The following is a 15,164-nucleotide window of genomic DNA, read 5'->3' on the forward strand; positions in this document are numbered from 1 at the left end:
AGTGGTGTGCCGAAACATGGCGCGTGTCGGGTCCTACTGGAATATTGATTTTTACAGTTGAAGGAACTGTGTCCCGTTTCTGGAGGCTCTTGGTGCTTTTTGTTGTATTTTGGATCAATCCCAGGGCAAGCAGTGGTTTCCCCCATGTCCATCTCAATAACAAACTCTGGACTTTTCCTCCAGGAACTTGTTCAGAACCTTTTTTTAAACCAGATATGCTACCGCCATTACCACATCCTCCGGCAGCAAGTTCCAGAGCTTAACTGTTTACTGAGTGAAAACTATTTCCTCCTATTTGTTTACAGTTATTTCAATGCAGTTTCATTGTGTCCCTTGGTCTTGTACTTTTGATTGAGTGAAAAAATCGATTCACTTCCACCCACTTCATACCACTCAGGATTTGGAGACCTCAGTCATGTTCCCCCCTCAGCCGTCTTTTTTTCCAAGCTGAAGAGCCCAACCTTTTTAGCCTTTCCTTTATGGGAGCAGTTCCATCCCCTATCTCATTTTGGTCATTCTTCTTATATCTTTTTTGAGATACAGTGACCAGAATTGAATACAATATTCAAGGTGAGTCACACCATGGAGATATACAGAGGCATTATAATAATTTTGGTCTTAGTTTGCATCCCTATCCTAATAATTCCTAGCTTCCTGTTTGAATTTTTGACCACTGCTGCATACTGGGCAGAAGATTTCAGCGTATTGTCTACAAGGACACCTAGGTCATTATCTTGAGTGCTGACTCCTAAAGTGGACCCTAACATCAGATAGCTATGATTCGGATTATTCTTCCCAATGTGCCATCACTTCGCATTTGTCCACATTAAATTTTATCTGCCATTGGGATTCCCATCTTACAATTTCCTAAAGTCTTCCTGCAATTTTTCAGAATCCATGTGCCTTTTGATAACTTTGAATAATTGTTGTCATTTATTTATTTGTTTGCAAATCTAATCACCTCACTTGTTGTCCCTATTTCCAGTTCATTTATATAGCACCGATCCTGGTACAGATTCCTGCGGCCAGTGGCATAAAATTTGGGTGGGCACAAAATTTTCTCTGCCCTGCCCTACCCCCATCTCAAATTATAAATTACACTTTCTCTGAAGGAGGCCAGAATTCCCTTTTACCAAGCTCAGCAGGCAGCAGCAATGTCCCTATGCCAAAGATGCTGGCACCCCATCCACATGTATTTGTTGGTGGCTGAAGGATGCTGCCATCGATTGCAGAGCTTGGGAGAAGGGAGTTCTGGCCGTCTTGGATGAATTCAACAACTGGGGATGCTTAGGGATCCCCCCAGCTATATAGCAAGGTTCAAGAATGATGACAGCTATGCTAGAGCCACATCAGAAAATAAAGGAGGGCTCCCCTCCCTGAACCCCTCTCCTCTCTGCCTCCCCTACAATTTCCCCACCTGTCTTTATTATCACACTACAAAGGGTACAGGATGTGGCAACAATATCAAAATGCTTACTAACCAAACACACTATGAATCAATTTATTGCATCAACATATGTAATTTTTAAAGACTATGAGACATCATATATGGCTCCAAATAGCACAGAGCTATTCTTTTTTTTTTGTTTGGGTTACATTTGTACCCCGCGCTATCCACTCATGGCAGGCTCAATGCGGCTTACATCCGAAGATCTCCAATTGGTCTTAATCATTTGCATCCAATGTCTTATTTTATCTTTTATACAAAAATGCAGTTCTGCAACAAACTATTTTTTTAAAAAGACAGCAAAACAGTGACCAATTCACTTATCTGAGAATGCAGATTACAGCACTATAGAGACTTGATCAACACACCAACAGACCTCACCAAATACAGAACAAGGGATCAGAAATTAGAAGTGTAAATATTTAGACAAAAATTGAGTTGGGAACCCCAAGGAGTTAAACTTGGCATGTACGACAACACTGGAGAAAGAAAAACAGAAATGCATTTCCTTTTCTACTGAACACAATACAAAGACATTTACTATGCAAAGCTAACATATTCCATTTCTCCTGTTGTCCACCATTTCTGTCTTTTCCTCCCTTCTGCCCAAAATCCCTTTACCCTTCCCCATGCCCCTTCCTCCTGTCCACTATCTTGTCCAGCTTTTCTGCCTCTCTCCCCCGTGCACCATTTGTCCCTCCCCTCTACCTATATTCTACCCACCTTTCCCCATACCATGTCCAATAACTCTCCCTCTCATCCTCCATGCAGCATCTCTCTCTCCCCTTTCACCCTTGTCCAACATTCCTCCCTCTCTCACCCCTTTCACCCTCCATGCAGCCTCTCACCCTCACCTCCACCCCTATGTCCAACATTCTTCCCTCTCTCACCCTCCATGCAGCCTCCCTCTTTCACCCCTCTCATCCTTCATGTAGCCTCCCATCCTCCCCTCCACCCGTATGTCCAACATTTGTCCCTCTCTCATTCCTCTCGCTCTCCATGTAACATCTCACCCTCTCCTCCACCCTTATGTCCAACAATTTTTCCTATATCACCCTCTCCGCAGTATCTCTCCTTCCCTACCCCACCTCACAACTCTCCTTCTATGAATGGGTCCCCGGCAACGTGGAGGGGATCAGGCTAGGCCCCCGCGGTCCCACATCTCCCCTCCCCGCTCCCCAAGTGCTGCCTCTGCCCAACAGGTCCCCGGCAGCGGCAGCTATTCCCACATGTGTACACATGACAGATACACGTTATTAGGAATACTATAGAGCCCAGCATTTTGCCTATTTTTTTTGGCAGCCTATATAAGTTTATCTCCATAAGGGTTCATTCTGTAATAGGGACATCTATATGAGAAGTCGGAAAAGATGGCTACAGTTTTAATTATAGATTGTGTAGAATAAAACTTCAGTTTTAGATATTGAAAGGGTTTTTCATTTATTTACAAAAGAGCATACTTGTAGAAAATCTGAACATTGTTTATCCTTTGAGGTTGGTAGGCCTTTTTTATATTCAATGCATAAAGCTATCTGTTTTTTTTTTTGTTGGGTTAGATGTATTTCAGAAATTTATATGAGATCAAATAAGCCAGCTCTTTCATTTAAATCACATTCTGCAAGATTGGTAGCTAGTGTTTGTGCTTATAAAGCATACACATCTGAAGACAGTAGATAGAAAGCTGGCAAGTTAGGGGGGGAGGAAGACAATTAACAGCATAAGCCCTCAAGGCACTCCTTCTTATGTAAGTCCCTTGATATACGCTATTAAAGAATGGAAGAGAATAAAAATTTTGTCCTGCCATCAGTTACTGTTCTGTTAACTCATCCTCCGTCTGTACATGCCTTCCAGATTTCTAGATGGGATTATTGATTTAGCTGCCACATGATTTGATGTACAAGGTTACCTGTATGGTTTTCTTAACAGCATCCTCTGAACTGGGAAGAAAGTTCTGATTAGCTTGATGTAAGTGACCAAATCCACATGAGGCAACAGGTATAACATTTCAGAGTAGGTTTAAACAAATTTAGTCCAAGGGCTACAGCTTTTTAGGATATCCCTAATGAATAAGTATACGAGAAATTTGCATGTCTACTACCTCTATTGTGTGCAAATCTCTCTTGCGTATTTACTCAGGATATCTTATTTATTTATTTGGTCCACTTATATCCCACATTTTCCCAGCTTATGCGGGCTCAATGTGGCTAACAAAGTTACAAGAAAATTACATAATACAACAGGAAAAAATTGTTCCAGTAATAGGATACAAAGAAGTACAGAGGAGCTAAAATAAGAGAATACGGATGGGAAAACAGGAGCAACCAAGGAGAAGCTAACAGAGGGTAAAGAACAGGTAAACTACCAAAACGGGGAAACCTGGCCTCTTTATGGCCCTTGATGTTTAAACTTAGATAAGCTTGGTAGGAGAAGAACTTTGGTCCTATTTACCCTTAGTGAGACTGAGTTAATAGATGGTTAATTACCTACTTGAATCTAGAAACATCAAAAATACTGCTGAACGTTTGGGGTGTATTTTGCCATTTTGTTTAATTATTCCTTTTCCACAAACATGATCTTTTTCAGTCTCTGAGTCAGACTTAAGCATCTCTAACATTAAAATCAGGCAAGTGAGATATGAGGATGTTAGAATTTAGATGCTAATTCTGCTCACACTTCTTTAAAAATGTGAACAAAATCAGCAAAATAATAAGATGGTCTCTTGGAATCACGTTAACAAATGACTGATGTTAAAAATGTGTGTATTCTACTTGTATGAGCATCCTTATTTCCTAAGGCAGCAAATACTGAGTCTATTAACATGTAATTATCTCTATATTGCTTACTAGAAGTTTTAAAAATATTTACATTTCATTATTTCCCAGTTGGTAGTTCTAGAATATAAAATGTATCTTAATTTTCTCTTTAGGGATGAGATGGCTAAAGAAATGTCTGAGCTTTTGTATAGGTGGGTGAAATAAACGATCTGAAAAAAAATACAGTCCTGCACAATCATAAGCTAAGCTGAAATGAATTAATATTATACCTATCAGTAATTTGGATGCAAAAATCATTTTCTAAATTTGATTTTTTTCTGTATTGAGGGTATTTGCAAAATCAGTTCACATGCTCTCAATCGTTTACATTTCTGAAATTCTTAACTGAGTTTAAAATTGTGCTTTTTTATATGCTGAAATACTTATAAAGTGACAACACATTTGAAATGACCCATTTCTACAGTGCATGGAAACATAGCTGCATGTTTGAATCGAGCACTGTTTTTTTGTGTGTGTTCTGTCCTGGATTCTTTGTAGTATTGAAAAAAAAAAACCATTAGGAAAAGCAATATAAAAATTCATAAGCAAGAAAATGGAGAAGCAGAATGAGAAATTATAAAGTGGGTATGTAACTGTGAATAAAAGACAGAATGAGTTAGGTAGCAAAGGTGGAGAGCTAGTAGAAAGAATGTATGGAATCATAAGGTAACTTTGATTTTGGGGTCACTGAGGAGAGCAAGAAGGAGGCAGATGGGAAGAGAGAGAAGTTGTGTCATGCTGTGTATGCAGTTGAACACCAGTTCGGACAAAAAGTGGAAGTTTATAGCAAACCAATGAAGGCAAAACCTGAGAGCTGAGTCATGAGACAAAAACAGAGCAACAGCTGGGCAGCAGCATTCTGGAATAGCTAAAAGGGGGCAAAGTGAGGTGTCTGCAAGACCAGCAAGAAATCTATTAGAAAAGTAAAGTTACTCAGAATTAGAGGTGTCAGTCAAAAGCATTAAACCAGCTTCATCTGACAAACGCTTTGAGCTCCTAATACATTTACCCCCATATTCTATAAAAGTCGCCAGAAATTGTATGCGCAATTTAATTGAATAACAAGCCCATTAGTGCCAATAACAAGCAATTATTAGTGCTGAGATCAATTAATGTACACACGTAAATTTAATTCGTGATTAATGCCTAAACTTTACGCGCATCCTGGAAAACGGGCGTGGAAATGGGAGCGTCAGGGGTGTTTTGGGGTGGTTCATGGCTGTGGATTCCAGTTACATAAGCAATTATAGAATAAGGGGGTTCAGCACATAAATTTATGTGGGGCATTTGCACCATGTTTTCATTGGTATAAATAGACGCACCTGAATTTACCTATGACCCCTGCACTTAAGCACTATTCTTTAAACTATGCTTTACTTACTTTCTTACTTACTTTATTTATTTGTTGCATTTTTACCCCACATTTTCCCACCTATTTGCAGGCTCAATGTGGCTTACATAGTACCGTCAAAGGCGTTTGCCCAGTCGGTGGATAACAAATACAAAGTTGTATAGTGATCGTATGAGGTATAGGTGCAAGCTTATAGAATAGCGCTTAAGCATTTATTTACATGCCAATTTTTTAGGCAGAATTTAAGGAATTCATCCCTAATTCTATAACATGGCGCCTAAAGTTAGTCAAAAACAAACACGAGGTCCAAATGCTGCAGGCCAATCATATCCAAAGCATAGAGCAGCAAGTATTAATCCAGTAGTTGTTTTTTAAATTCTTTTTTAATTAATTGAAAACAATCTTACTCAAAGTGGAATTATTAGATCCAAAACACGTTGCATAATAGTCCATATGCTCTACATGTTTCAGCACTTAGGGCTAGATTTTGTATATGGTGCCTGAAACATCCGTGCAGAAAAAAATACGCCTAGGAACTATTCTGTAACGTAAGCTTAAGTTTTATAGAACAGGCTTAAATTTCTGCATGTTATGTAGAATACGCCGAGAGGCTCTGTACATGACCAAATTTGGTCACATCCATTTAGGCCACGTTTTACTTGGTGTAAATCCCGGCACCTAAATTAGGTGCAGATTGGGTATATTCTATAACAATGTGCATAGATTTTAGAAACACCCACGTCCCGCCCCTGGCCATGCCCCCTTTTCAACTATGCAACTTAGAATTGAGGCACAGCACGTTATAAAATACACTTAGCATGCTGTGCGTGTAAATCTCAATGCCAGTTACTACTGATAATTTCTTGTTAACATCCAATTAACAGTGCTGATTAGCTAGTTAACCAATTAAGTTATGCGCATTGTTATAGAATGCATTTTAATTTCTGCATATATAGAATCCAGGGAATAGTGCCTGCTTCAGGGGCAAATTTGAAGGTGTAGCTGGACAACAAATTATCTAAAAATCAGAGGATAATATTGGGATATGAGGGTCTTCTTACAACACCGTATATACTTAAAACAACTGAGACAAAGAAACACACATCATCCAACTTTAGGGAAAGGGAAATGGGACTTGATATACTGCCTTTCTGTGTTTTTTGCAACTACATTCAAAGCAGTTTACATAGTGTATACAGGTACGTATTTGTACCTGGCGCAATGGAAGGTTAAGTGACTTGCACAGAGTCACAAGAAGCTGCAGTGGGAATCAAACCCAGTTCCCCAGGATCAAAGTCCGCTGCACTAACTACTAGACTATTCCGTCACTTAAAAGAACCAATAAAGATTACAAAGATAAAAAGTCCCCCAAACAACATGTAACAAAAACCTTGCCTAGGTGGTCACCTAAAGTGCTTATAGAGATGTGCGTATAGGAGTATCCAGCCCAAATGTAAACTGTAAGAAAATACAAATCATCAAAACACAGAATAAATCACTTAGAGCAACTGCCAATTGAAAAGACCAAATGTGGCTGTTTCCAGAAAACCTCAATTATTGTGGGTCTCTTTAAAATATTAATACAATCAGATAATAAAGCTATACAAATGGAGCTAATCTATAACAACTTTATACAATTCAGCAGTCATTAAAAATATATTATTATTCCAGGGGTGCACTGGTCATTTGGACAATAGGGCAGTGCCTAAGAGCCCACAGCAGTAGGGAGCCCACTCTTCTGTAGCCTCCATCTGATTTAATCACTTTTAATAGGTGGTTAGGGGCCCATGACCCTTATTGCCCGGTGGCCCAGCTCACCGTGCATCCACTCCTGCACTATTCTGTGCTTAGAAAGGCATTATAATCCAAAGCAAGCTGAAATCAACAGCACTTAATGGTCCAAATTAAACCAAATGCATATCAAACAGGCTGCTATCTCTAGTTGGTCAAAAATGACCAATCTTTAAGTAAAAGCATCATCGCTCTATGAAATGTGGTAAATCATAAGCTATTATCAAAACAAGCAAGAATTGGAAGCATAAACAATTTGCATATAAGAAAAAGCTGAAAGTAAAAATCATGATGATTAGAAACCAGATAAAATACTGTAAAAATCTGATAATTTATTGTGAGGTAAAGTTTCAAAAAAGGTATCTAGCAGTATTTATAGACCTCAAACTATGTAATATATATGAACCCTCCTTCCCCCAAAAATGACCTGATTAAAATTGTTAAAATTTAAAGGCATTTTCCTAAATTCTATTTATGGTGTGCACTAGTTTGGCCGCATGGCTAAATTGCACGTACACCTTAATAGATTAACAAGCCAATCAGCGCCAGTTGGTACTTAACCAATTAGCACTAATTGGCCTTAATTAGAATGTACACGCACAACTTTCTAGATGTATTTTACAACACATGCGTAAATTCTAATGCACAAAGTCAAAGGGGGGCATGACCAGGGGTGTGGATGGGACAGGTTGTGAGCATTTCAGAAAACTATGCACACTATTATGGAATGCACCCAATCTGTGCCTAACTTAGGCGCAGGTATTTAGGCCTAGTTTTAGGTGGCCTAAATGGATGTGCCTACATTTTAGTCGCAAGAACGGTGCGTGAACATATTCTATAAACTACACATTACAAAAGATGCATCGCAGCCAGCTGGCATGGGACATTGATCATCAGAACATGTTGAAGGCCTGCCAGCTTTTGTCCCCTCTGAAATAAAGCTCAGAGGGGACTGGATCTGAAAGGCTATAAGCATGCATAAATACTCAAGATGTTGTGCCGGCCAGCTATTATGCATCTTTTGTAATGCTGATTGTAGTATTGCTGTCCCAACGAAAGAGAGGTAAGATGCTGAACACCTTGTGACGGAGGGGGAAGATGGAAGGAAGGAGAGAGATATTGGACACCTTGTTGGGCAGGGCAGGTGTTGAGAGGTAGGGAAAGAGAGAGATACTATCGGGGGGTATAGGGGGCTGATGCTGTACTATGGAATGGTAGGGGGGATGCTGGGTAGTGATGTAGTGATCAGAGCCAATATTCAGCTACAATGCCTGGTCAAGTACCCCTGACTTTTGGTGGCTGTCTGTTCAGTATGGTAAGCGACTAGCTGTTCAGTAAGGAGCCTCTCCCTGCCTAATCCAGTGTTTCTCAAGTTCAGTCCTGGAGTACCCCTTGCCAGTTAGGTTTTCAGGATATCCACAATGAATATGTATGAAAGAGATTTGCATATAATGGAGGCAGTGCATGCAAATCAAGTTTGGAGATCCTGAAAACCTGACTGTCAAGGGGTACTCCAGGACTGGACTTGGGAAACACTGGCTTAAACCATGCTGAAATATCGACTGCATTGATTTTGGATGCATCACAGAAACTTGAATTGGTGAAAATGTTTTTTATCTTTCAGTTATGCCCTACTGGGTATTCCTGGTGTCACCAGCTGAAGCAAAATAAAAGGGACTGGTGCTGTGGTATCATTCGACTAGTCCTCAGTTTATGTGGTGAAGTCTTGACTAATTCAGATTCAAGGCTTTGACTGTTTATTTCTAAAATGTAGTAAACTGACTGAGCTGCGGTTACTGTATGTTATGATTTAGAATATGAATGACAGATGTCTGTATTGGTTACTTAATTGAAACAAGGAGATTACCAGACTTTTATGATCAGTTGTTCACAATAAAATATTACAGTTTGTTTTGTTAATTTGCAGAATAGATGAGAAAATGTCTAGATGAGAATTGTATACAGTACTGTGTATTGGCTTTGTAGAGCTGGTATTTTGGGTTTGGCACGTCCCCATTGTATGCACTATTAGATATAAAAATGAAGAGATTAAGGATTAAGTGGTTATGGTTTTATTATTATTGAAGGACTATTATCTCTAAAACCTTACAGAAAAACAGAACAATACGTTCAGTTGAATTAATGCCTTGAAAATTACTTGTTCAACTAGAGATCTTTACTTTTGATTCTGTTAAGTATAGCTACTTCAGGGACTGTTTAAAAGATAGTTGCTATCTAAAAAAGCTTTAGGATTTATTAAATTAGTGATTCGGAAACTTGTTAGCAGTCCTTAATGCACTGAACAGCTAATATTTGAATAGCATTTTGAGTCTTAAGATCCTAATTAAGCTTGTCCTGAATTATGTTATTGCCAGTATACTATTTCATTGTGTTCCAATTTCAGAGAAGATAACATTTTGAAACTGTAATTACGCTTTGGATTGTTTATAAAAAAATGATGTTTTAAGTGTTGTGCAGTAACATAGAAAGTACTTCACTGTCGGTTTATAACATTCAAGGGATAATTTCTCCACAAGTTGAGTGCACAAAGAGTTATGTGCATTGCAGAGTATAGTACTAATGCTTTATATAAAGCATTAAACTAAATTTAAATATTGAATCTATAAATAAATAGCATAACTGCTTTCTTCTGTAAAGTCGTCATATTTTGGTTTCAGTTAAACTGGTTTGCTAGGCTTAATATGATACTAGTTTTTTAGCTAAAGGTATAAAATTTTAAAATAAAATTCTCTGACACATAGATAAATATTTTGTGTTAATAAAGTAGTATAGTAAGTGATGGTAGTTAAATATAAAAATAGCCCATCCATTGCACCCAAGTAGCAGTTTGTCCACTTATGTGCATACAAATACCAGTATAGAGCCCAACATACACTTTGTCTTATTCCCATGCCCATGTTTCTCATCTAACCTTTCAGGGTAGTGACAGGGATAGTGCTGGGCAGACTTATACGGTCTGTGGCAGAGCTGGTGGTTGGGAGGCGGGGCTGGTGGTTGGGAGGCGGGGATAGTGCTGGGCAGACTTATACGGTCTGTGCCCTGAAGAGCACAGGTACAAATCAAAGTAGGGTATACACAAAATTAGCACATATGAGTAATCTTGTTGGGCAGACTGGATGGGCCGTGCAGGTCTTTTTCTGCCGTCATCTACTAGTTACTATGTATGAGTTTCTTCAATGTTTTCTCATTGGTCTGAATGTTTTAGGTACAAATTGTTGTCCCTTGCAGGTCACCTCATGCTGTTTTGTGCATCCAGTAGTTTGTGGGTTGTAACTGCCGAACATGGCTGTAATACTGAATGAAAAACAAACTAGTATAAACATAGATGCACGTTAGGAAGATATACAAGGTGCTTCTTTATCTTTTTTTTGTGTTCTATTTCTTCATGAGTTGTCATAGTTTGTATTAAAGTTATTAAAAATCTGAAAAAGGAAAACTGAAGAACAAGTACCAATAATGACCTTCTCATATACTAACATTCCAGCAACTTATGTACCGGCCTTGAAAAACCTCATTATAGGAAATGAAAGATATTTTAGACTGTGCAAGAAGCATGTCCATTTTATTTAATTTTGCATGAGTTAAGATGAGCCTCTCTATGACTGTGGATTCTGATTATAAAACTGTCACAATATAACAGAGAATTTAATGAGAAATCTAAGGATATTCCTTTACTAGTGAATGACAGGCTGAAATACACCCTATAGCTTCCTACCTTTATACTGCTTCAGTGAAACTCTGTTGTCCTGTACAGATCGTTGTACCTTCATAGTGGTGTAGGCAGTTCTGTGTTTCTTCACGGTTCGGTATCTGCTTCAATGTCCTGTTCTGCAGGCTCAAGGCATACCACTGCAGCAAATGAGATATTTATAGACTCAACTTGCTCTAATATATATGTGGTGCTGCCTTGGACACCTTCACATCAAAACGTTTGGTGTAATAATTAATGTTGATGGGCAAGTTTGTATTTCGTACATATCATCAACTTGTCTATTTCTTGGTTGTTACATCTTATTTTTGAATTGATTTTTACATAAGAACTTAGAAATGACAAATGAGGACCACCATGCCCTTTTAATCAACCTGTTATCCTTCCTTACCTATTATAATTTTGCATACCCTACTTTCCAGCCGATCATGAATCCTCTGTACTCACCTCAACTGTAAGGCTGTTCCATTTATCCACCATTATTTCTATGATGAAGTAATTCCTTGTGTCTCTTCCTTTCTAGCATCATAGTACAATGCCTTGAATTGAGATTCTGTTTTACCAAAATATGATTGATTCTCACAGATATTAATCTTAATATGCTCTAAGTTCTTGAAAATATCCATCCTCTCCTTACCCTCTTTTTGATATACATATTTAGGTACAGTGAAATACTTTTCTAGGTAATTGATTGATATACAACCAAAGTAGTTTACGTCTTATGTTCAGGTACTGTCTCTGTCCCTTGTGGGCTCACAGTTTAAATTTTATGCCTGTCTCCATGCTTTGCTGTCAACTATTTTCTCTCACACTTGCACTTTTGTTCTCCTGATTGCTTTTGCTTCTCTGTACTTTTCTTCATATGCTTCCTTTACTTCTTTCTATGACCCCCTTATACATTCTGACCATTTTTCTCTTATCTTTGCATCCAATTTCAAAAACTACATGTCTGTTTTTTCAAAATGAAATGATGCATTCAGTAAAGTGGCTCCTATTTTAGTTTTTAGTTTTGCTTATTCTGTTCTTCCTAGTCCTAACTAGCTTCCCCTAAGAAGGTAATTTTACACTTAATCAGTTGAATCAGTGGGGGGGGGGGGGGGGGGGGGGGGGGGGGGGGAGGGGAGAGGAGAGGAGTAGAGTTATCAATTTAGATTACTATTAAGGTGTGTTATTTTGCTGTTAACCCTAGTTATTAGTAACTAGGGGCTCATTTTCAAAGCACTTACACTTATGGAGTTCCATAGGTTACTATTGGGCTCATTTTCGAAACAGAAAAACATCAAGTGGCATAAAGCAGTATTTGGACGTTTTTCTCACAAACACATCCAAATCAGTATTTTCAAAACCTATTTCTAGAGTTTTTCTATGAAGTCTGTCAGAATTGCATCCAAATCTCAAGTGGGCGTGTCAGGGGTGTGTTCAGGCCGGGACTTGGGCGTTCCTAAGACTTACACATTTTTCAGCCATAATGGAACAAAACCAAACCGTCCAGGACTAAAACTAAGACGTTTTGAGCTGCACTTGTTTTTATAACGAATAATGCACAAAAGGTGCCCTAAATAACCAGAGGACCACTAGAGGGAATCAAGGATGACCTCCCCTTATTCCCCCAATGGGCACTAACACCCTCCCACCCACCTAAAAATATGATGAAAAACATTAGTTGCCAGCCTCTATGTCAGCCTCAGATGTTATACTCAGGTCCATTAGAACAGCATGCAGGTCTCTGGAGTAGCCTAGTGTTGGGTGCAGTGCACTGCAGACAGGTGAACCCAGGCTCCTACCTCCCCCTACCTGTTACACTTGTGGAGGAAACTGTGAGTCCTCCAAAACTGACCAGAAACCCACTGTACCCACATAGAGGTGCCCCCTTCACCTGTAAGGGCTATGGTAGTGGTGTATAGTTGGAGGTAGTGGGTTTTGGGTGGGTCAGTACACAAGGTAAGGGAGCAATGGTGAGATGTGTACCTGGGAGCATTTTATGAAGTCCACTTCAGTGCCCCCTAGGGTGCCCTATTGCTGTCCTGGGATGTCAAGGGGACCAGTGTACTAAAAATGTTGGCTCCTCCTACATCCCAGTGGCTTGATGTTGTGCGTTTTGCACTTGGACGTTTTTTTTTTTTTTTTTTTGAAAATGGACCAAAAATCAAAACGTCCAAATCACAAAATGTTGTTCAAAACAGTATTTTTGAAAACAGAAGATAAGACGTTTTTCTTTATTGAAAATGACCTTCTTTCCTATTCAGATTTTGGACGTTTTTTACAAAACGTCCAAAGTTGGACTTAGACGTCATATCGAAAATGCCCCTCCACGTAACTTTATAAATCTAAGTACTTTGAAAATATACCTCATGTCTCCTTGCATAAAATGGAACCTGTGCTAAAATAGCACAAAGTAGGGGTAAAATAGTACATCTTAATGGTGGCCCACATTGATAACTCCCCCCTAAATGAATAAGTGAAAAATGTTTCTTGAAGGCTAAGATACTCACTTTTGTGTGAGTCAACTCAATCATTTTTCTTTATATCACACTGTAATGTCCAATTTTCATAATAGGCTAGTTTATTACAATTCCCGTTTGGGATTTCCTTATGGAATGTATAGAAATCAAACAAAATAAAATATGGAAAAGAAAATATGATACCTTTTTTATTGGACATAATACATTTCTTGATTAGCTTTCGAAGGTTGCCCTTCTTCGTCAGATCGGAAATAAGCAAATGTGCTAGCTGACAGTGTATATAAGTGAAAACATTCAAGCATTACTATGACAGTCTGACAGGGTGGGAGGATAGGGGTGGATAGGAGGTATGCATGGGGACATCAAAGCATATCATTGATATTCTAACAGGATGTGGATAAGTGAGGGGGTGGGGTGATCTATAGAGACATACAGCTTTATGGTTTATAATGGGCTAGGAACCCCAGATCCTTGTAAGTCCTTTCTGTTGGGTGTTAAAATATTCAATCATTCTGACTTCTAAGGTCTTACATTCTTGTATGGTTTTAAAGTTACCTTTCAGGATTCTCACTGTGAAGTCACTGGTATAGTGTCCTGGTCCTGTAAAATGCTGACCAACAGGCGTGGGAGCCCTACTGGCACCAGTATTGTTCATGTGATGTCTATGTAAATTGAATCTTGTCTTAAGCATCTGGCCTGTTTCTCCAATATAGCATCCTTTGTTACATTTTTTACACTGAATGATATATACCACATTGGAAGATGAGCAAGTGAAAGATCCCTTTATGTTGAATATCTTTCCTTTGTGGATGACTGTGGGGTCCTGTGAAATATTTTGGCTCATTGCGTTTGAGCAGATTGAGATTTTCTTCCTCTAGGGTGCATTATCACCTTGACTAAAAGAGTGCACACATTCCCATTTCCTAAACCACCATCTCTGCTCCTCATACTTCCACACCTTGTCTGAACTCTGCTGTACCACCACCTTCCACAACTGTTCCAAGTATTTATTATTTAGATTTTGCTCACAACTTTTGTGTAGCTTTTTCATTTACTTGTGCACATCAGCTCCTTACCATCATGCTTCATGTCTGACCCAAACATTTTTAAATGTTATTACAATTTTTGTGAGATTTATTGTACATATATATATATATATATTTTATAATTGCAGGAGTGCTCAGGTTCAAGCCACAAAGTCTGTTGCTGGTTCTAAGAAACATGACCTAAGCAAGTGGAAATATGCGGAGCTGCGCGATGCAATCAATACTTCCTGTGGTATGTAAAAAAAAAATTTAATTCAAAATGAAATTTCAGTTCTGTCTTGCAAGTAGAAATAATTTAGTTCAGAGATTATTAGTGCAAGAGTTGTGTTTATTATTTATACTATAAGTGGAGGAAGGTGAGAACAGAGGTTAGAAGACGAGTTAGAAAAGTGAGTGGAGCAGAAAAAGGCAGTAAGGGAAAATGTACAGTATGAACTGATTCTCTATATGAAACCTAAAAAATCAGCGCTGAAATGAAATACACCTAGGTGTATTCTATAAAGTGCAATTTAGGTGTACTTTAC

The 15,164-nt window shown here is 38.7% G+C and overlaps 1 protein-coding gene across 5 annotated transcripts in view; it reads left to right on the forward strand.

Moving 5' to 3' along the window:
- The window catches only part of MYO6 (myosin VI), a 407,005-nt gene that overhangs the window by 353,383 nt on the left and 38,458 nt on the right, over window positions 1-15,164 (forward strand). For 3 of the 5 annotated variants that reach the window (XM_030199055.1, XM_030199058.1, XM_030199056.1), the window contains exons 31-32: window positions 4,374-4,412; window positions 14,769-14,872. In XM_030199055.1, coding sequence (XP_030054915.1) covers window positions 4,374-4,412; window positions 14,769-14,872 — 143 coding nt within the window. The remainder of the gene's footprint in view (window positions 1-4,373; window positions 4,413-14,768; window positions 14,873-15,164) is intronic. The other 2 variants (XM_030199059.1, XM_030199060.1) reach the window with 1 other exon arrangement.

Source organism: Microcaecilia unicolor, chromosome 3 (assembly GCF_901765095.1).
Source record: "Microcaecilia unicolor chromosome 3, aMicUni1.1, whole genome shotgun sequence".
Classification (NCBI taxonomy): domain Eukaryota; kingdom Metazoa; phylum Chordata; class Amphibia; order Gymnophiona; family Siphonopidae; genus Microcaecilia; species Microcaecilia unicolor.